The sequence below is a fragment of the Colletotrichum truncatum genome, assembly GCF_014235925.2.
Source record: "Colletotrichum truncatum strain CMES1059 chromosome Unknown Contig_0001, whole genome shotgun sequence".
Taxonomy (NCBI): domain Eukaryota; kingdom Fungi; phylum Ascomycota; class Sordariomycetes; order Glomerellales; family Glomerellaceae; genus Colletotrichum; species Colletotrichum truncatum.
The window spans coordinates 7,864,457-7,885,455 of NW_027222398.1; the positions used below are offsets into that span (position 1 = coordinate 7,864,457).

The 20,999-nt window shown below is 53.7% G+C and overlaps 5 protein-coding genes across 5 annotated transcripts; 2 read left to right on the forward strand and 3 right to left on the reverse strand.

Moving 5' to 3' along the window:
• Positions 1-208: 208 nt before the first annotated feature.
• Positions 209-1,585, forward strand: CTRU02_202169 (mitogen-activated protein kinase HOG1; the record flags this gene model as incomplete). Its single annotated transcript, XM_036719578.1, has 6 exons — positions 209-312; positions 391-520; positions 582-725; positions 782-1,138; positions 1,191-1,453; positions 1,510-1,585. 6 exons carry the CDS (start codon positions 209-211, stop codon positions 1,583-1,585), a joined length of 1,074 nt encoding a protein of 357 aa, XP_036588280.1.
• Positions 1,586-5,038: 3,453 nt separating this feature from the next.
• On the forward strand, positions 5,039-7,716 carry CTRU02_202170 (lalv9 family protein; the record flags this gene model as incomplete). The annotated part of the gene is made up of 4 exons (XM_036719579.2): positions 5,039-5,268; positions 5,374-5,800; positions 5,865-6,077; positions 6,130-7,716. The coding sequence occupies 4 exons, from the start codon at positions 5,039-5,041 to the stop codon at positions 7,714-7,716; spliced, it is 2,457 nt and encodes an 818-aa protein (XP_036588281.2).
• A 1,159-nt stretch (positions 7,717-8,875) lies between these two features.
• On the reverse strand, positions 8,876-12,054 carry CTRU02_202171 (Vacuolar protein-sorting protein BRO1; the record flags this gene model as incomplete). The annotated part of the gene is made up of 4 exons (XM_036719580.1): positions 8,876-9,997; positions 10,054-11,205; positions 11,277-11,706; positions 11,777-12,054. 4 exons carry the CDS (start codon positions 12,052-12,054, stop codon positions 8,876-8,878), a joined length of 2,982 nt encoding a protein of 993 aa, XP_036588282.1.
• Positions 12,055-16,684: 4,630 nt separating this feature from the next.
• CTRU02_202172 (mitochondrial chaperone DnaJ) lies at positions 16,685-18,158 on the reverse strand (the record flags this gene model as incomplete). Its single annotated transcript, XM_036719581.2, has 2 exons — positions 16,685-17,911; positions 17,973-18,158. The coding sequence occupies 2 exons, from the start codon at positions 18,156-18,158 to the stop codon at positions 16,685-16,687; spliced, it is 1,413 nt and encodes a 470-aa protein (XP_036588283.2).
• A 710-nt stretch (positions 18,159-18,868) lies between these two features.
• CTRU02_202173 (uncharacterized protein) lies at positions 18,869-19,491 on the reverse strand (the record flags this gene model as incomplete). The annotated part of the gene is made up of 2 exons (XM_036719582.1): positions 18,869-19,198; positions 19,276-19,491. 2 exons carry the CDS (start codon positions 19,489-19,491, stop codon positions 18,869-18,871), a joined length of 546 nt encoding a protein of 181 aa, XP_036588284.1.
• Between the last annotated feature and the right edge of the window lie 1,508 nt (positions 19,492-20,999).

Sequence of the window (20,999 nt, forward strand, 5' to 3'; positions counted from 1 at the left end):
GTGGAAGGATAATTTGATAGGCCCTTCTACCAACAGCCGTCATTTTACCGCAACGCACGCACGCACCCTTCATCTTTCTTGGACGCCGCCCATCGTCATCCTCCTACACGACCGATCAAATCTGCTTTTTGTTTGGTCAAACCCCTCTTAAAACAACCTCAGCTAAAACACTTACCCTTTCGATCGGGAAGATCGTCCGTCGCACATAATGGCCGAATTCATCAGAGCACAAATTTTCGGCACGACCTTCGAGATTACCTCAAGATACTCGGACTTGCAACCCGTAGGCATGGGTGCTTTTGGTCTTGTTTGGTTAGTCTGAAGAGCTTCCATCGCAACTGCTGTTGCGACCATTCTTATCCTCCTGCTGACGTCCTTTCCCACTGCTAGCTCCGCCCGCGACCAGCTCACCAACCAGAACGTTGCCGTCAAGAAGATTATGAAGCCTTTTAGCACCCCAGTGCTTGCCAAGCGGACATACCGAGAGCTTAAGCTGCTGAAGCACTTGAGACACGAGAACGTACGTTTTGCGGGCTGCGGCCAACGCCGTGACAGGCATACCAAGTATTAACATCCGCCAGGTCATTTCCCTTAGCGACATTTTCATTTCTCCCCTCGAGGATATCTACTTCGTCACAGAGCTGCTGGGCACCGATCTGCACAGGCTACTTACTTCTAGACCTCTCGAGAAGCAGTTCATCCAGTACTTCTTGTATCAGATTATGGTATAATCCACCCACTGCCAGAGTTCATCCCGGCACAGATGCTAACAGTATCAAAGCGCGGTCTGAAGTACGTTCACTCGGCCGGTGTTGTCCACCGTGACCTGAAGCCCAGCAACATCCTCGTCAACGAAAACTGCGACTTGAAGATTTGCGACTTCGGACTTGCTCGTATCCAGGACCCCCAGATGACCGGTTACGTCTCGACGAGATACTACCGTGCCCCCGAGATCATGCTCACGTGGCAAAAGTACGATGTCGAGGTTGATATCTGGAGTGCGGGTTGCATCTTTGCTGAGATGCTTGAGGGCAAGCCTCTGTTCCCCGGCAAGGACCATGTCAACCAATTTTCAATCATCACGGAATTGCTTGGCACTCCTCCCGATGATGTCATCAACACCATTGCCAGCGAAAATGTGAGTGGAGGTGATATTTTGTGCAGCATTCTTCGTTCTAACACCCCAATAGACCCTTCGCTTCGTTAAGTCGCTGCCCAAGCGCGAGAGGCAACCCCTGAAGAATAAGTTCAAGAATGCCGACCCTTCGGCGATTGATCTCTTGGAGAGGATGCTCGTCTTTGACCCCAAGAAGCGGATAACGGCCACCGAGGCCCTGTCCCACGACTACCTTGCCCCCTACCACGACCCCACCGACGAGCCCGTCGCAGAAGAGAAGTTCGACTGGAGCTTCAACGACGCTGACCTGCCAGTGGACACGTGGAAGATTATGATGTTAGTGGAGTACACTGTAGGCCGGTACACACGCAATGCTAACAGACAGTTTGCAGGTACTCAGAGATTCTTGACTACCACAATGTGGACGCGTCAACGACGCAGATGGAGGAGCAGTTCGGCGGACAATAGACGGCGGCGTAAGGAGCGAAGCGAGGATAAATTGGGGCGGGGAGGCTATGATACCACGCAAAACCAGATGGGACGTGTTTCCAGTATATTCACACACACACACACACACACACACACACTCTCACACACACAAACAAACAAACAAACACTGCCTAGGTGTTCGGAAGACGGGTTCGGTTTTTGTAACGTTGACATTATGCAGAGGGCCAGCAGTATACGCGATAAAGGAAAATGGCATGCATCTCGGAGGTGTTTTTCTTTTTTTCCCTATCCTTTTCAAACTATGTTTCAACGGCAATCTTTCTTATTTTTGGGTCATATCGACTATGTTAGATCAATGCTCGCGGCATGAGGACGGTGGTGAGGCAACAAAGAGGGTTTTCAGACCCTGTATATGGTCATTTCACGATTGCATACTGGACGACGTCAACAACCATTACGGAGAGTTGGCAGCCAGGGAGGGTTCCTGTTTAGGATGGAGCACAGTGTCCTGGTGGAGTCATGGCGCGCGCAGCAGTTGTAGAGAATAATGAGGAAAATAGAAGAACTAGTGAAAACGGTCTTGAGGGGGTTGCATTACATCGTAACGTGAAGAGCGAGTCTTGGTCGCATATTGGTATGCAACGTTGGGATGTTGATGTTCTGGTGACATGATGTGAAGGCCGTCGGCCGGTCGGACTTTAATAGAAAGGTGTAGGAAGTCTGGACAAGGTTGCACGGCATGTGCATCGCAGGCCGCAGACCGCCTCAAGCACGACTTACTGTACATGGGCTGCCGAACGGCCACCTACGTTTTGGTTTTGAGCGCGATGGTTGCAGGTGATTGATGGTCAATCTGGCGTATCTTGCTGGCTGAGACGTTCATACTGCAGTTATTGGCATGAGCCAGTCACGAAGCAACCCGAGAGGGACATGAGAAAGGGGGGGGAGGGGTTCGAATGGTGCGGTGAAGGAAGGGATGTGCGTTTTGCTTGCGGTCATGACGATGAGGTAACGAAGGTGAGGTGAGATGGGACGGCACGGGAGACGGGAGACAGGATTCAATGGGCGAATTCTAGGAATCGCATCCCAAAACTTATGCAATGCAGGACACGCTGGCGGTGCTTTGTAGGCGGGTGTGTGTGTGTGTGTATGTGGTTTCATTTGCCTCTCTCTCCTCTCTCTCCTTCTCTTTCTTTTTCTCATTCTGCTAGAGGAAGTCTCTCTGGCTGCTAGAGAGACATGGACACTGTCGAACTCTTTGCAAATGGTGGCTTAAAAATGCCACTTTGTTTGGGGGGTTGATCACATTCAAAGGCGTGCAGTCTTTACGGGTATTCTCGAAAGTCCATGATGATTCCTGCCGGGGGTTTGTTTCTGAATGCCTCCGGCCTTTTTCCAAAGAAGCTAGTTCTAGCGGAGGATAGCTAAGCAATTTACTGGACGACGGGCTGGAGCGGGAGGAGGTAGATAGCATGCATCTAAGATTGGAACTGGTGACGGACGTGGTCGGTGCCCTGTGCATGGTTGACGTGTCTCTGGGGTGGACCATGTACTATGTATCCGTAGCCCGGCCGGCTCTTGGCGCTACGCCGGTTGAGGGCATGAGCTACTTGGAGCGGCCGATGTTAGCTGCTTGTGATTCCCGTCTGCTTAGGCTGCTGATTGCAGGTCACGCTATAGTGAGAGTGGCTCCATTGTTTGGGGAGGCGATATCGTGAAAGGTTGAGAGTTGAACCCTGCTTCTTTTTGGGGTTCTTGTGAAAAAAAAAAAAAAAAAAAGACGAGAGGTCCAGCCACTGGTACCGGGCATACGTACGAATGAACCAACCCCTGACGACTGCGTCAGAAAGCTGAAGCGGTTCTCGAACGGTACTTTGATACTTGACTTCCCCGAGTTCCCTTTCCCCCAAGACTCCCAAGTGGCAGCGGCCGGGCCGTGCCAAGTGACCCTGAGCTGGTCTTACCACACGTGATTTCTAGACGTATCATGTCACCATTCGGGGGGCGCTCCCCGGCACTTGTTGCCCATCTTCCTTCGAGCCTAGAATTTTTTGAAGAAAGATTGCGCGGGGTTCATGGGCCTTTGGTTGATTGGAATTTCCCCTTTTGAAATCCCTGACCCCGTGCCTTCAAGTGGAACGAGCATATCGTGGTAATAGAAAGGAAATTTTCCCTCCCTCTTTAGAAATTGGTCTCAAAGAGGGTTTTTCGCAAGCGGAGGGCATGGTGGGAAAAAAAAATTAGAGTAAAATAACAAGTGGACGTGGTAATAAAGTATTACTCTACGGATATCCTTAGTGCATTAGCACTAATTCAACAACTCATCAACACTCCTCCCCCCCGGCGAACCATCGTTCATTTCAACATCCAATCTCGATTCAAATCGAAACCACCCCCAAGACTAACAAGGTACATAACTTTACCCACCACGAACCTCCATTTCTCGAGTCCTTCACCTCCCCATCTTGTCCTCCTCCGCGGCCTTCTCCTCCTCCTGTTCCCTCCCTTTCCCCAGTCTGCTTGGAAGAGGCGAATTATTTACTTTTCAGCTCTGCGCTTCTGTCCTGCTATTCGGCTCTCGTCTAAGCCAGCTGCCGCTTATTCTTCCTTCTTCATTCCCTAATTCGTTTATACACCTGCGAGGCCACCCGGCGAATCAACGACGTGGTACTCCGACTTTACAGCGTATCGACACAAACACGCCCACCCACATGCGCTTTGAGAAAAAGGGAGACGATTGCTGTCGCCGTCCCTACGAGCTTGCTGTCCTGCGCTGACCGACTCTGCACCGGCTACCCCCATTCTCTGCAGGGACACAAGAGACGGTATAAGAGGACGCTTCCTATTAATTCACGAGGAAACGACCTTTGCCGCCAATTCACCCTTGCGAAACAGCACTCCCCACCAATTTGTCTTTAATTACCACCACGATTGTCTCCTACCCGCGGTAGCTGTGTCTCACTGCCGCCCCTCCTCTTAGTGGACAACACTCGACACTACGTCAGAACAAAGCCATCCAAAGTAGCCCCTCACATTTGGGGAATTTTCTTTGGAGGGGGAAAACACCTGATAGCCTGCCACCACCCCCCCCAACGGACGAACAGCTCACCGCGCGAGAAGCTGCCTGCGGCACGAACCCGAAAAACTTCGAACCCTGACTTGCGACGAAATCTGCGACGGATTTCGGAAAAGGGAAAATCGACCCGTAAGCGATTAGAGAAGCCACAGAAAAAGACAACCCGGGGGCAATACATGGCAAAGTCATAAGGAAGTGGGCCGGTTTGCGCCAAGGAAATTCTTAAAAAAAAAATCAAAGAGAGAGGAACACGTTAATTAGAACACATTCGGGAGTTCAGTGGCCGATTCAGAAAACAATACTCGACGACATTGGTGACTCGGCGCAAGCTGCGTCGTGGATCAGAGAGCGGGAGCGAGTAATAGACTTGAGCAGAGGAAGAGGAGGGATTCGATATGGATACCCCCGAGGTCGCGACGCCCACGTCCGGCGTCGCTACGCCGCTGACTGTGCCATCGACCCCGGCGAAACCGGGCTTCATACCGCTGGTGACCGTCGTCGACTTTCACCATGCCCGTGGGCCCGAGGTTGAGTTGTGGTTTGGCGCGCCAGAGGGCACCGACCCGGCTGTAGAGTATGATTGGGGCCTGCTCCCCTTCATGGCACTGAGTGACGGCGCACATCTGTGAGTAGACGATGCTGTGGCTCTGGGGGCTAGCTTCGAGCTTCCCTGGACCGCGGTACACACAAGTGATTGAAGAACGAAGACAGGAAGCTCACAACTGGCCAGGTCAAGCGAGGACTTCTCCTACTTCACCCTCCTACGACCCGCGACCGCCACGGGCCCAGCGACGTCCCTCTTTGGCATCTCCTGCACGCGACAGCTCGACGCCTCGCAGCTCTTGAACCGCCCCGCCGACGTGACCCGTTCGACGGTCCAGAAAGCCGTCGTCGTCATCGCCGACACCCCGCAACACTTTGGCATGATGCGCGAGCGCCTTAGCGTCGTCACCCAGGCTTGGTTTGCCCAGCGCGAGTTTACCGATACGGAGATCCTGCGCCGCTTCCAGGAGAGCCTAGCGGAGGAGAAGGAGCGCGGTCTGCTGACCGAGGAGGAAAGTCGCGACCAGTACCTCGGCATGAGTCTGAGAGAGCTGGTGCGTGAGTTCAGGTGGCAGACATTGGTATTGTTCAAGTGCTGTTTGTTGCAACCAAAGGTTTGTTGCTCTCGCTGGCTGCGCTGGTGAAAAGGGTTCATGTACTGACTGGCATCACTCGCAGATGTTGTTTTTCGGATCGCGATGCGAACGGTTATGCATGATGCAGTTTTCTCTTATATCTCTGATACCCGGTCTTATTCGTAATCTCATTGACTGCGCTGATCCGGAGCTGAACAATTATGAGAAGAAGCTTACAAGGCCCACGAGCCTGCGGACAAGCGACCGCAACTCGTTGCTCACCTACATGGGTCTGCCGCTTCAAATATTCGGCAAGGTGAGCTCAGCAAGCCTCCTCAAGAGGTTGCTCTAGACTGACAAACCTACAGGGTAGCTTGTTCGGCCCTTATACGCCCCTCCAGCAGCTCGACATCCTCGCCGACTTCGGTACCAAGTCGTACATCGTCGGTAGCACAAATTCCCTGCTCCTTCAGCAAAAGGATCGCTACAGCGACATCCTAATCAACCTTGACGAGCACACCGTCAACGTTACCTCCACATCCCTCCGCAACGCCCTTACCCTCTCTGCGGCCGACCGCCGCTGGATCGACTATCTTACTCAAGAGGTCAACGACACCTGGGACGACGCCAACCCTGGGCGTCCAAAGACGATGGGCTACGTCGGCAGTGAGGAGTTTATCCGCCTCCAGTTCGAGGAGTACATCCTCTCGCTGGTCTCCTCGGTCAAGTACCACAGCCATCTGCTCGCGAACCCGAATAACCCCCGCGCCCTCCTCCCGCACATTGAGGGTGACCCCTCGCTCGACTTCGGCAGCGACTTCATCGAGGCCTGGATCCGCACCGAGAATCACCGCATCTGGAACGGCAACACTGACTCCCACCTTTTCGATGTCGTCGAGCCGCGGCACCCCTGCGCCGGTGGACTCACCATGGACGACGTGCAGAGGCGTATCGCCCAGCAGGTCCAGGACATGCATCTCGACGAGCGGTTCGCTGTCGGCCGTGAGGTGCTGGGGCGCAATTTTGCCGCCGGCAAGGAGAAGGCCTCAACCATGTTCAACAAGTTCTACGCCGACATGGAGGCGTTCCGCGAGGCACAGCGCAAGAAGGCAGAGGAGCAGCGCATCGCGCAGGAAGCTGCAGCAGCACAGGCCGAGAAGACCGGCGGTTCGGCAGCGGCATCAGCTGCGGCGGCAGGTGTCGCGGCGGAGGCGAACAAGACGCAGACGAGTGCCCAGTCCACAGGTAATAAGGCCAGCGCGTATGTGAGTTCCTGGGTGACGTGGGCGGGCGAGAAGCGCAAGGCCGGATGGGGCGGCGGCAGCACCAGCACCAGCACCAACAGTAATAGCCCAAGCACGAACAACGGCGGCGGCGGAGGATACGGAGGTTGGGGCCGTGGATGGGGCAAGTCCAAGACGGACGTCAGCAAGTCGGGCGGAAGCGAGAAGGAGTCGAGGCTATCCAGCTCCTCGACAGGCACGGATGCTGACGACAAGAAGGCTCGACAGTATTCGGATAAGAACAGCGGCAACAACCATGACTTTCGCCCACTGACACAAGACTCGTATGCTGAGTCCTTGTTCTCGGCGGGCACGGTTGACTCGGCGCCCAACAGCCCCACGGCGGAGCGCCGGCCGCAGTCCAAGGATGGTTCTGGTCCTCCTGCTGCTGCCCCTACTCCTACAGCAGCCACGCCTACTCCCACTGCGGCCGTGGCTTCCGCCCCCGCCCCCGCCCCCGCCCCCGGCGTCAACGGCGGAGAAAGCACCGTCAAGCCAGTTACACCCGAACCTGAAAAAGAGGCCGCGACCCCTACGACGACCATCAGCAAAGACAAACCGGAAGAGAAACACGAGACATCAGACGAAGAGGACGTAGAACCCGTCCAGGACACGAAAGCAATTACAGAAGCAGCCGAGGCAGCAAAGGCATGGGGAAGCGAAGGCATCTGAAAACCAAGCGATACACCCGAGTTCATGTTGTGTTTTTAATTTTTTATGTTTTATTTTTGGCTAGCCATACACACCCCTCTTACCTTTATATCGAATGGGTTTGGTTTTTTTCTCTAGTTGATTATTTGGTGGTTTCCCCCCCCCCCTTTTCTTCCATATTTCGGCGTTGCTCGTAATTTGCATCATAACACGCGAAACCATGGTTCGGCATCAATTCAGTAAGTCAGACGATAAGATGTGATTGGAAACAGCGAGATGAGATGAGACGGGTTTGAGAACCAAAGGGGGAAGAGAAAAGAAGGCAAAATTCACAGCATAGCAATGATATTTTGTGCTACAGCACGCTTGCTTGCTTGCTTGCCTGTGAATTGGGAGATGTAACAAAGAAAGTAGGTGGGTTGGATAGGGAGAGATGTCAGGGGAAGAGGGGGGGGGGGGGGGGGGGGGGGGGAAACAAAAAGATGAACTGTATCTGGCAGGCGACGATGGTTTACTGCTTTTTTTTCCCCTTTCTTTTGCAATCCTTTTCTTTTTTGCATATTTATACATCATCATATTATATACATGTAACGCGGAAAGGAGATCAAGTCCGTTACGGCCATGGTTTGGTTAGAAAGACACCCATAGGGAAGAGGTGGCTGAGAAGGGGGGGGGGGGGTTAGTTAATTCGCTCGACGGGAATACAGAGAGGTTTGAACTACAATTCGCTTTCAAGTCTGGTGTGATTGTCGACCTGGAACCCGGGAAGTGACGAGGTATTGCGCTCATGGCAATTCTGTTGCGGCCAAGGGCTAATTTAACCAACGCCTTCCGTCCGTTGAGAAGTTGCATCATGATCATTCATCTATTCGGGGAGCCGTGACTCGCACCTATCTCGGCGTACCTATTTGCGTCTCTTTCCTTTTCTTTGCCAACTTAACACTCTCCGGCTTCAACCCACCACGACCCCTCGCGGTGCCGTTATATCCCTCTGCATTCACGGCCATATGTCCATCCTAGCGACGGAAAGCGAACAATTCCCAAGACTCCAGGTCCATGCACGACTCGCTTGCGTAATGCCTATCTTGGCGGGTGTCTAGATGCTGATTCCTCATCTCACCTTGACTCTTCCGATCCGATGCGCGGCCACCAATCCTCGTGGCAACGTTTGTCGGGACCTTTATTTCCAGTTGTTCAAGCCAGCCCAAGGATCGCTGTTCTGTTGCGGCTGCGCAGAACGGGGGTGTGCGCTTGATGGGTAGGCACTGTGCGGGTTTTGCTGTGGGTAGTTTTGCTGCTGCTGCTGTTGCTGTTGCTGTTGTTGGTAGTCCTGCTGGCCGTAGAATGTCTGCTGAGGGCCCAGAGGCGGCGGTCCTGGTGGTGGCGGCGGAGGCACGAAACCGGGAGGCATCTGTTGCTGTTGTGCTGGGAAGCTGCCGTACGGTTGGCCCTGGTTGAACGAGGTCTGCGTTGGGGGAGGAGAGGCTGGGCCCCGTAGTACGGTTGGCCCAAAGGTAGACTGATGCGGCGGCGGCGAAGTCGGGCCCGGTGTGCGTCCGTATTGGCTGGGGTTGTACGCCGGCTGACCGTACGTGTTAGCCGGTTGAGGCGTGTAGGATTGCGTGGTCGGAGGCGCGGCAAAGCTTGGGTAAGGCTGTTGAGTCGCCGGAGGGGATTGAGGAACTTGGTATTGCCCCTGAAAGTTGGTCTGGGGGTACCGCTGCGTCGTGTTGGCAAAATTGAGCGGCGATGGCGTCGGACGGTTCGAGGGAGGCTTGGGTGACGTTGCGGACGGCTCCATGGACATACGTTCCATCAGACCCCTAAGACGTTCGCGCTCCAGCTCGGCATGGGAGTCTTTGCGGGTGGATCGCTCTTGCTCGATAGTGTTCAGTAGCTGAGCTCCCTCCGAACGCCTGTTGTTGACAAAGCTCTCAACGTTCTTCTCAAGACTCTGCACCGTCTCCTTCATCTCGGCATACCACGTCTTGGCACCCTGAAGACCAGCCTCCAAGTCAAGGAACTCCTGGTATGCCCGCTTGTACTTGTTCATGACTGCTGTGCGTTGCCTTTGCACCGCCTCATACTTGCTCTGCTCCGATCTGACTCTTTTATCCTGCAAAAGTGTGTTGAAGCTGGTGGTAAGCTCCTTCATCAGTGCGGACTGCTTGTGATTTGCTTGGAGGAGCCTGTTCTGATACGGCCGGAACTTTTCCAACTCTGACTGGAAAAGCTGGGACTCGTAGTTTGAGATTGACTTCTTGTTGAGGATGAGAATCTCCGAGATGTCGTCGTTATGGACCTGTCGTGTCATGTTAGTCTTTGTCTTGCGTTATTCTCCCAAGATCTTGTACTTGCCTTCTCCTTGAGGTCCTTCAGCACTTGATTGCGTTCCCTCTTGATCAGGTTCAGCTTCTTCATGATCTCTTCCACTTTGTGGATCTGATCAACAACACTCGGGCCACCCTCGTCAAAATCCATGTCCAGGAGGTTGGGCTCGTTGCCCGACGGACTGGCAGCGTTGCTCGTCTTACCGCGTACCTTGCTGACTGCACGCTGGAATAGGGCGTCTATACTCCCATGTTGTGCTGCTGCTCTCATCTCCTCGAACTCGGCCTCGTTCTGTCTCAGCTTGGCTGCCAACTGGTTGTCGCTGCGTGCAGCCTCCTCCAAAGCTTCTCGGTAATTTCTGATGTCGCTTCGAAGAGTTGTAGTTAACCTTGAACTCGGTTGTTGCGTCCACTCATTTTCGTACTTCGACCGCATCTTCTCACACACGCTTTCCTCCATGTCCAGCTGTTTCGAGTTCTTATCCAACGTACTCAGAATGTACTCCTTCTCAGCTCGAAGAGTATCAAAGATGGATGCCGGATCCTCATGCCCTGCAACGTCTTCGCACCATGTCCTGAACTCGTCATCTGGCAAGATATCTTGGTCGAAACCACCCTTCAGAACTTGAAGAGCACCCGGTAACCTTAAATAATCCAGGCTGGCGGCCATCTCACTGTTGGCGATATCAACTCTCTCCGTCTCTGCTCTGATCAGCTTGGCCTTTTCCTCATCGTAGAGACTAGCTGATTCCGTCACCGCCAATGGCACAATCTTGGAGAACAGGTCCGGCCCCGTGATGCGCTGAATATCCTGACCGGCATAAAGCTCGTTGACGGGAATTGGTTTCGATGCTGGCAGCTTGGCGACCGGCGTGAGACTCGCCTCCGCGGGTACACTTTGGTGGTAGATGAAGTCGTTTTCCTTACTAAGCTCTTTGAGCTTGTCCTGCACGGTCGACAAATGCCGTTTCGTGAGCTCGACTAGTATGCCGCCCGTTTCGGCACCAAGGTTGGAATTGGGTGGAACTGAGTTGGGGAAGTTGGTGGCAATGCGGTTGGCCTCCTTGCCGTGTGTCTCGGCGACCTGCAACCTGGCAACGGCAGTTCCGTGCTGGCCTGCTTCGTCGTCGGCGAGTGCCTGGTAGTACTGCGACATGGAGCTCATGAGGTTGGATTTTACCTGCAAAGTGTCAGCTAATCCCAAATCGCCGCCAAGCACGAGTGGGGTGACGACCACATGACAAGTCTTACCTGAACCATGAGAAGCCAGACCTTCTCGAATATCGCCCTGTTGAAGTTATCTTGGACGCCCTCTACCGCCTGCCCGTACAAGTACGCGGCTTGGCTGGCAAGCTTGGCCAACAACGCCACTTTCTTCTTGTCCGCCACTTGTTTCTCCAGAAACACCTCTTGAGCCTGGGCCAGCATGATGGATATGAGTGTCTTGACGGTCTCGCGGCTAAGATCGGACGAGGGCGCATGCAGGAAGTTCTCGTTTATGTAAGTGAACATGCCAGCAGAGGCCTGGAACGAGTGGTATGCGGCCTTGAGGCCTGACTCCTCGGATCTCGTCTGGTGGGCGGCATGGCATGACAGGACGGCGGAGATATTAAAGATTATGGAGGCTTTTTCGAAGGCGAGGGAGTACTGCGCTGTCGACTTGTGGGTGAAGGCATCGAACCTGGAGAAAGATTGGTCGTCAGTCTGAAATCAGTGGCCATGTGGGGTTGGAGGGGTTGGTGCGCATGTACCATGTGAATGAGATCTTGATATGTTGCTCGTCGACGGGGAAGCGCAAATCGAGCAGCTCAAGCTGGCCGTAATATCTGTAGAGCATGTCACGCCCCGAGGTGCTGTCCTTGCCGGCGCCCCTCACGTCCTGTCGCAGGCGATTGAGGGTGGCGCACTCCTCGGCATAGCGCTCAGGGTCATCACCATATGTGTTCCTGATGTAGTCCTTCAGCGGGGTGACCCAGTCGATCTCGTTTGTGGCCTTGAGAGGCGACGATATCATAGGGGACTGCGTCATTTTGAAAGGCGAGAGCGAGCTATCGGCCCGGACGACGGTCGGGGACAATGGTTTCGCAGTCGAGAAGGTGTTTGCTCTGGAGGGGCAGCCTTGTTTAGATGTTGTGGTAACTGGATGGCATACGGGGCCTCGTCAGAGGGGGGGGCTAGCTTGGGAGAGAACTCGTAGCTAAGGTGGACGGATGCAGCTCGCCGGGTCAGGACAGTCAGTGGTTGCTGTCTTGCGTTGCTGTTGCGTGCGGAGTGCGGGGTGGGGGCGGGAAACGGCGATTGAAGGAGAGCAGTGCCCAGTGGACTTTGGGAGCCGTCACGAAGCAGTACGTACTCTGTAAGGTACAGCAAGGTGCCTTGTCAGAGGTGGATGTTATTTTCTGCTTAGTGATAGCTGGGCTGCCTGGTCGGTGGTTCTGATGGAGAACCCAAGGATACGGTGGTTCTTCTCGGCGACGAGCACGGGCGGCGTCGGCGTCGGCGGGCTGCTGTTTCTGCGACCGACCTTAAAAGTCTTAATTTTTGGGGGGAGGGGAGGGTTGTTGGTGTGGTTCAGCAGGTAGGTGGCACGATCTGCTGGATACAAAGGCCCTTATCAGGTGGGAGGATGGGAAGCGGGAGAATGCAGGTGGCTTTGTGTGTGAGTGTATGTTTGGTTATTGCTTGTGAGATGCCCCGAACTCGTGTTCCTGTGAGGTCATAGTGCTGAGGGGCCCGGGGAGATGAGGGACGGGCAATTAGATGGAGGCCTGACGGGGGGCGGGGCGGAGCAAACAGATACTGGGCTGTCGGCGGTGGTGCTCGGCGTCGTCAGGGTGTCTCGACTGTCGCTACTCTGTGACTGTTGTCGTCTCCGAGCGGTACCAAGCGTCAGTGATATATGTTTGGTGGACGAAGCGCTCGAAAGACGGGATCGCCAAGAAAAGAGCAGGGCACGGAGATTGGAGGCAATGTAAAGCGGGAAAAGGCAGACTTAGCAGGTCAGGTCAAACAATGTTCTTTGTGCGTGGTGTTGACGTTGGCGCATAACGTGTTCTGCGGAGAGTACGTTAGGCTGCTGTCGTACGTAGCCGCCAGGCAGTGATGATAGTCCACCAAGGAGCCGGGGGCCTTCCTGGCTTTTTTGGCGGGGGCCTGGCCAGATGGTGGGTGCTGCCGTAGGGGACTAAAGCATGAAGGATGGAGCCAGGAACTCGGCTCTGATGAAGACATGTAAGGTACAAGTCGCCAACAGTCTTTCCTCTAGCCAAGTACGTCCCTTCTTTTTGTGCGATTTGACGACGGTTCAACAGTCAAGTTGATTTCAGTCAGATGTATTAGGTATAACAAGCACAGTTCAGACGTAATCCCAACCCTAGCCATCTGAAAAGCCCAACACCTTGACAGCTTACGGTTGATTGAAGCTCACTCTCTTTTCCTGCGGCAACCCAGGTGCCGGGCAATCCTAACACCAACCGATTCGTCGGGCAGCCATCCTACCTTGCTCTCCTGGCATTGTAACCCATCACACAATATCGGTGTAAAGCCGGAAGCCCAATTCATTAGTATTGAATAAGACAATAGGCGCAGCACAGCACCACCACCGCACATTCACACCCGGCCGGCAGCATCCTGAGGTCCATCACCTTACCTTAATCACTCTTGTCGACAGGGCCGCTGAACCTATCACTCGATTCTCGCTGGAGCAGAGTGAGACAACCCGATGCGACGCTTCCCCATCTCTGCATGCTCCCACACCCCACCTAGGTTAGATGTTATGGCTGTGAGGCCTGTGTGGTTTAGCCCAGTCAGCTCGACCCGTAATGCTAAGCATCTTGTCACAACTAATCATGTTGAAGAAAAGTATCAATTGGGATAGTGAATCTAGGCTTTCTTTCCGTTGTCCTAATACAATAAGTGATCTCAGATAATGCGAGCCACGGTCTTCCCTCCAGCTTGACTGTTAACTGCAAACGGGATAGGTTGGATATGAAGTAAGTTCTAACCATTTCGTTTGTTAGCTCCTGTGAGCTATTCAGATCGCATGGTTGCAATACCTGGAACTTGGGCCTTTTTCTCATACACAAGCCCCGAACCTCCAGCACAGCTACTTCTTCTCGTGGTCGAGGCAATACGAGCCCGTACTCGACACTTTTCTTCGACCACATTTATCGACCGTACAAGTATGAGGCGTGCAGAAACCACCATCGGGTCCCTTGTCGCTAGTGCAGTCGGGCCAAAGGCAGGTCGCCATTTTTATTCGTGTGTTGGTTAAAGTGTCTTTTTTCAGTAAGAAGAAGGAAGAAGCGATGAGAGATGTAGAAATCCAATAACACCGGCACAATAAGAGAGAGGCTTTATATATCCATAAAATGGTATCTGTAGCCTTGTGAGTTTGCCAAGTAGATATAAATGCGCCTCACATGTGTACCCCTAAGAAAATGCATTTTTGCACTAGAAAGACCAGCAGAGCCCATGTGAGCATCGCCTTGTCTCTCTTATTAGTCAAACATCAAACCTCGCCTCACTTTCGAGAGAATGTCACAGGCCACGGTGGCAGGCTGCAGACACGTATTCCCAAGATTCTGTCCAGCAATGACAAACGTGTGTTATGCTATATCGCCGACAAGCCTTGGGTCTACAGCTAGAATCTCTGTGGTAGTATATTCGGAAACTGTGTATAGGCAACTCAAAAACCTCCCATATCTGTCTTTTTGTCGGATATCTTGAATCACCACGTCGAAACTTGATATTTTGATGTGGCCCGCCACCTGCCCCTCGTTGCTTTTGAACCAGACTAGACAGGACTACACTACTACCTCGTTACGGTGTCATCGCTGCTTACACCATGTACCTCTGGTGCAGTAAGCACGAAGCAAGTCACACTGCATTTCGCATGAGGACCTCCGTCTTGCTCGAACTTGGGTCGTTTTTTTTCTTCTTCTTTTCTTTCGGTTGCTTCACCACTTACATAGTACCGTGCCGATTCCCTTTTTGCCATACATTGTGACCCATTCGACAGGAACATCCTCAAACACTGGTATACTAGTCCACCGTGAATCCCACTATCATCTCCCCCAAATCCTTAACAACCCCCCGTCTGAGCAACGACATTGGTTCCTCGTCCTTTCCATCCTCATGCAGGTGACGGGCCACGCGAAGAAGCTGCCCCTCCTCTACTACCCCTCATTGGTCGGCGCTTCGCGACCCCACCATCTAGCTAGGGGGGAGGGGGGCCAGAACTTGCCCTTCTCCTCACCCCCCCAGGACAGCAGCAACGACGACCCCTCCTCATATTGAGGGTGTAGTAAGGTAACTGGGCCTTGACGGCCCGCCGTGCAGGGTTGAGAGCTCTATGTGGCATTTTGGGCCGTATTCCTGCGGCAACCGCTCTTCCTCGGCAGAGCAATTTTTGTGTGTGCCAGCCATCATCTTTTGGAAAACTTTCAGCCACGAATGGGCACGAGATAAACCGGTTCTGTGTGAAGTCAACGGTAGTACGCCGGACTCCTACGACCCGACGATCTTAATATCATTGTGAGACAAAGAATCCGATCTGTATTGGGGGGGGGGGCTGTAAGGCCGATTCTGCGGCCTAGGACGCCCGGCATTCTGCGCATCATCAGTATTTGTACTGGGGTACATGAGCGTAACGAAATACATTATATGACATGACTGTTACCCAGGTGGGCATGGGGAATGAATATCAGCAGTGTGGCCCAACCGCGCGTTTTCAATACTACACCCACTACGGCGGCTCACCAGAACTTCAAAGAGCGCGCGCGCAAAAAAAAAAAAAAACAATCACGTTTTTAAGCGCTCCCAGCCCTTCTCGTTCATTGCACCAACAACATCCGAAACTACCAAGACGTTTATGAAATTTTTCTTTCGTAATATTGATTGGGTGATTCTCTTCTTTGTAAGTTTGTCTGAGGTGAGTGGCCTCCGCGGGAGCTGGCTTTCCCTGCTTCTCCTTCGGTCTATACTACATTGTACATTGTGATGGGATAATACACAAGCAACGACTGGCTTCTCCAAACAAGCAAGGTGGGGGCTTCAATCTCTAGACAGCCCTCATTTCTGTCGACGCCGGGGGGGACAAAACTCTTTCGCGTGCGTGCTGTTGTAAAAATTAAAAAACAAAAGGGGGAGGGGGAAAAAAAGGACAAGATAGAAGCTTTAAAAAATTTAACGAAAAAGCCAATAATAATCAACCGTTTTGAACACCTTCCATGCAGACACCCACCGCCGTCTATGATTACCGTAAGTTTTCTGCGCGTAAAGCCCGCTTGCCCGTCGGAGGCCGATATGGTGCAGCGACGACCTCAAACCTGCTTTAGGCCGAGCCGGAGCCGGAATCCTTCTTGGAATCGTCCTTCTTCTCCCCGTTCTTGTTGGTGTCATTAGACGGCTTGCCGGCGTCCGTCTCGGATCCCTTCTGATGAGCAGGATGGTTCGTCAGGGTGTGCCACATTGACTTGAGGAAACCCTCGTTCTTGTGAGACTCTGGGTCGTCCGGAGAGATTGGCTGGGATCTGTGCCGTGGCGTCAGCAAAATTTAGTGTCAGGGAGAGACGGGAGGAAGGGGGAGGAGGAAGGAGAAGAGGAGCAGAGACTGCTGGGCCTCCCATCCCCACCTCCACCCCCGGGCACGGAAGAACTCACCCCTGGGGAGTGACGTTCATGATCCTCTTGGCCGTCTTGTCTCCCATCTCGTTCGCCAGCATCTCCACCAGCGTGCGCTGGTTCGCGCTCAGGTACTTGGGCATGTTGACCCTGAACTCCACTTTCAGGTCACCCGAGCCACCCCTCCGGCCGTTCAGCTTCTTCATGCCCATGCCCGAGAGCGTCAACTTGTCGCCCGTGTTGGTGCCCGTGGCCACCTTGACGTTGACCTGCCCGTCGAGCGTCGGCACAGTAACCTCGCCGCCGAGCATAGCCGTCGTGATGGGAATCGTCGCCGTGTAGAGGATGTCGGAGCCCGCGCGCTTGAACTTGGGGTCCGAAGCAACGCGCACAAAGACGTAGAGGTCGCCCTTTTGCGTGCGTACGTTGGGCTCTGCGTTCTTGCCGGTGATGGGCGCGTCACCCGCGCCGTCGACCCGCAGCCTCATGCCATCCTCGATACCCGCGGGGATGTCGACCGTGATGGTCTTGCGCTCCCTCACGACACCGTTACCCGCGCAGGACCTGCACTCCGAGCCCCGCGGGATCGTCGTTCCCGTTCCACCGCATGTTCCGCATGTCGACGCCATCTGGAAGCCGCCGTTCATGAAGTGCACCCGCGTTCCCGTTCCGTCGCAGGTGCCGCAAGCCGATCTCTTGGTGCCCTGCTTCAGACCGCTACCCGTACACGTACCGCACTCCGTCAGGGGTGTAACTGTGATGGTCTTGCTCGTTCCCTTGGCCGCTTCCATGAAGGATATGCTCGATTGCACCTCGATGTTGTCTCCAACGAGTATCTCCTGCTGGAACGGGTTTCGGCCGCCACGGCGTCCGAAGGGCGAGCCCTGACCGCCGGTGAACGCAGAGAAGATATCGTCAAAGTTGAAGCCGCCGCCGAAGCCGCCCTGTCCACCAAAACCGCCGCCGAATGGGTTGCCGGCACCTCCAAACGGGTCACCGCCCGCTCCGCCGCTGGGGTCGAAGCCGGCGGCGCCGAACTGATCGAATTGTTGCTTCTTCTTGGGGTCGGAAAGGATCTCGTATGCGCTCTGGATCTCGCCAAAAGTCTCCTTCGCGGAAGGGTCCTTGTTCGTGTCGGGGTGATACTTCTTCGCGAGGCCATAGTACGCCTTCTTGATGTCGCCTGCGGAAGCCGACTTGTCGACGCCCAAGGTCTTGTAAGGGTCACTCGGGGCTAGGGCAGTAGAAGTTGCGTGGAATGCCTATCACGTAACTGATGAGCAAGCTGTAGAAATGAATGCTTCAATGCAGGAAGATACTTACGCGCTTCGTTGAGGGAGCTTGGCATGTCACCCGAGGAGCTTGAGACTTGGTGGTCCTGACCGTAAAGGTACCGGTGTGGATGCTGGCACGCCTGCAGACGGAATCCTTGAGCTTGGATTGCCGAGTGATGCGGCTGGACAACAAACGGCCTGGGGCCGCGGCCTTTGTGACAATGCTTGCATTCATTGTGAACTGTGACGACTCATCTGAAGCAGTGTGTCGGAGAGAGTTTAAGGGGTTAAATTGGCTGGGGGATGCGGATAAGCATCAACGCGCAAGTGGAACTCTCCCGCAAATTCTTTGCCCTTCGATGCCATTGACAGACGGGATGATATCAACTTTTTTTTGGCCCGATGCTAAGCCGAACACCGGGGCCTGCCTGAGGCACTTGCCGCGCCGGATCTTGGCACGGACACACTAGGGGCGTCCGGGGGGCTGCTTTGAAGGGAAGTTTTTTTTTTTTTTTTTTTTGCTGTAGGCCGAACGTAAGCAGTTTGCGATGACTTTAAGTGGTTCGCGAGCCGCCCCACAGCCCGAGGTGGAAATTCGCGGGTAAATGCGCGTTGTGTGCGTTCTGCTTTAGCGCCGTGAGTCGGAGTCGTAACCGATTGTAGTTCTTAAGAGAAACAGAAATTAATGTGTCCAAACCATAACTCCGAAATATCATTAATCTGTATCGTAAAAAAATAGCTATGTAAATGGCATGCGACAGAGGGTCATGCCTCTGTCATTTTCTGCCGTACGTTTCCCGCCAAGGGTGAGGTATCATTATGCAGTCCGAAGTCGCCCACACAGCCTGCCAAGGCTGCCCTCTGAAAGCACAAATCCCATGTCAATCAGCTCCAGTTCGATGCAACTGTTCCCAAAAACAATGTTGTGGATATCATGTAATGTCGTCAAGCGTCGTGAGATGTTGAATTTGGCCTTCTGTTTCGGTCGGCTTTGGTGATGGCCTGACTCCGAACTTTGTGGATAAAGTCCACGATAACGTCGTTCTCTTGGACTCCGAGGCCGTTGAAGTGCTTACGCACAGCCATGGCAAGTTGCTCTTTACTCTGTCTTCGGTTGTCTCTCTTCCGAGCCATTGTGGGAGAATGCAGTCCAATGCCACCAGGCCGTGACAAGACCAATTGGCGGTAGGAGCAGGAGAAGGAGGTTGGTGTGTTGAGGTGGTGCTCGCGACGGTAAGCATGGAGTATTTCTCGATCGAAAGCGTTCCACTGGAGCTGGGGGGGTAGAAGAGTTAGCCGTGTGTCTTTGCGGCCGACCCCGCGGTTGGAAAAAGGGTAAAGGGTAGCCTTACTCCTGGGTTTTGGATCTCCTCCTTTGCAGGCGTGGTGTCCACGGCTGCACTGGCATTTGTGACTTCCCGCAAGTTGGAGCCAGTCGAACTGGCCACCCGTCTCAGTTTGCCATTCGAGTGGTGGCTACCAGAGCCGGACGAGTGTTTTTCTTTCGTGTTTGTGCCCTCGGCCTTGGAGTCGTCGTGACCAGCCTTGGAGGATTTGGCTGGTGCCATGACGAAGGTGGACTGTGACTAGGTTGGGGGAAATCGCCGAGGCCGTCTTTAGAGGTTCGGTCGAGGTCGCAAGGATGGGAAATGGGTGTGAGTCGGTATCACATCGTATTCGAGACAGCGATTGAGGAGAAAATGGTGTGAGAGGGAGGAGGAAAGGGCCGGGGGGAGGAGAAGGGGATTTTTTCTCACGTCATGGCCGGCTCTCTGTTGGTTGCTGCTCCGGTTGCCCAGGGCCCTGCCTGCCTTGAAGAGAGCAAGCTGCGGGGCGCTGGCGGCATTCGGGGACTGACCAGCGAGCGGTGCCTGGGACCCGTTGCTTGTAAGTGGTGCGACAAGATACGTACAGTGAGGCGGGCAACTAATCCCAATGCGTAGGGTGGTTTCTTGGTACTGACTGCTTACCTAACGCTATCTCAGGTCAAACCAGACACTTCAATTTTTCAGCTCCAACTGTTGTTGGGATAGCGTGACCCACAACCCCACTTTATCTATACAAATGTCCCTTCACTTGGCCCTCGGCCCCTCCCCCATTCATCCCGCCGCATGCTCAATCTTTTTATGCCAGGCATATGAGCAATGATGTGCAGACAATCCAGCCAACAGTATCTAGATACCTGTCAGAACTGCAACTATCATGACGGTATCGATTTATTCGTCTCGCCCGTATGAAATAAGAGCCATGACGAGGTTTCTAGACACGCAACAATGTTGTGGCGGCAAGAGCACGAGAGCTTCGCTGGAATCCATGAGCGAAGACTCATGGCCTTACAGCTTAGACATTTCTCGCATGATGCGAAGAATGTAAGCGCCAGCTTCGCGTTGCAAACGTGGGAATAACAAGGGAAAAAAGGGGGGGAAAAGGACAGAGATACCGGTAGTGGCACTGACGATACTGGCTGCCGAAACATGCCAAACGCAATGGCGGGAGCTCCCATTGTTGTCGCACGGCATTGATGGAGACAAAGAACCCGAAGCACGCCGTTGCATCCTGCCCAAGGTAATGGATAAAGTCAAGAAAAATTCCGTCCAGTCTTACGGGTCTCCCACACGGGCTGAAGCGATCTCCGGCTTACCTCATACGGCTCGACCTGCAGCAGATGCACCTCTTCCCCACGTCACACAAAAGCATCTTGGACCCCCCAGGTGGGAAAACCTCGAGGTCCCTTGCGACTACGGTCTAAACCGCTACATTGACAGCAAATAGGAATGAAATGCCAAATAATCCGGAGTCAGCAAAAGAGGAGAAGGGTTACACACGCATTTGGAGCACACAGTTGCCCAGCTCAGGTTCTCTGCGCTCAAGAGATGTGGCCTCAGGCTTGCATACGAACACGTCCATCTCGCTGTGTCAGAATCCAGCCACATTGGGGCTTCCGCATTGTTGCCGACTCACACTCCCTTGGGCAAATTTTCAAGCATCGTGTATCGAAACATTGGCAGTATACCTGGATCTATTCACAGTTTAAACATAGTGGAATGTGGCAAGAATGAGAGTGGACTTTCTTCTC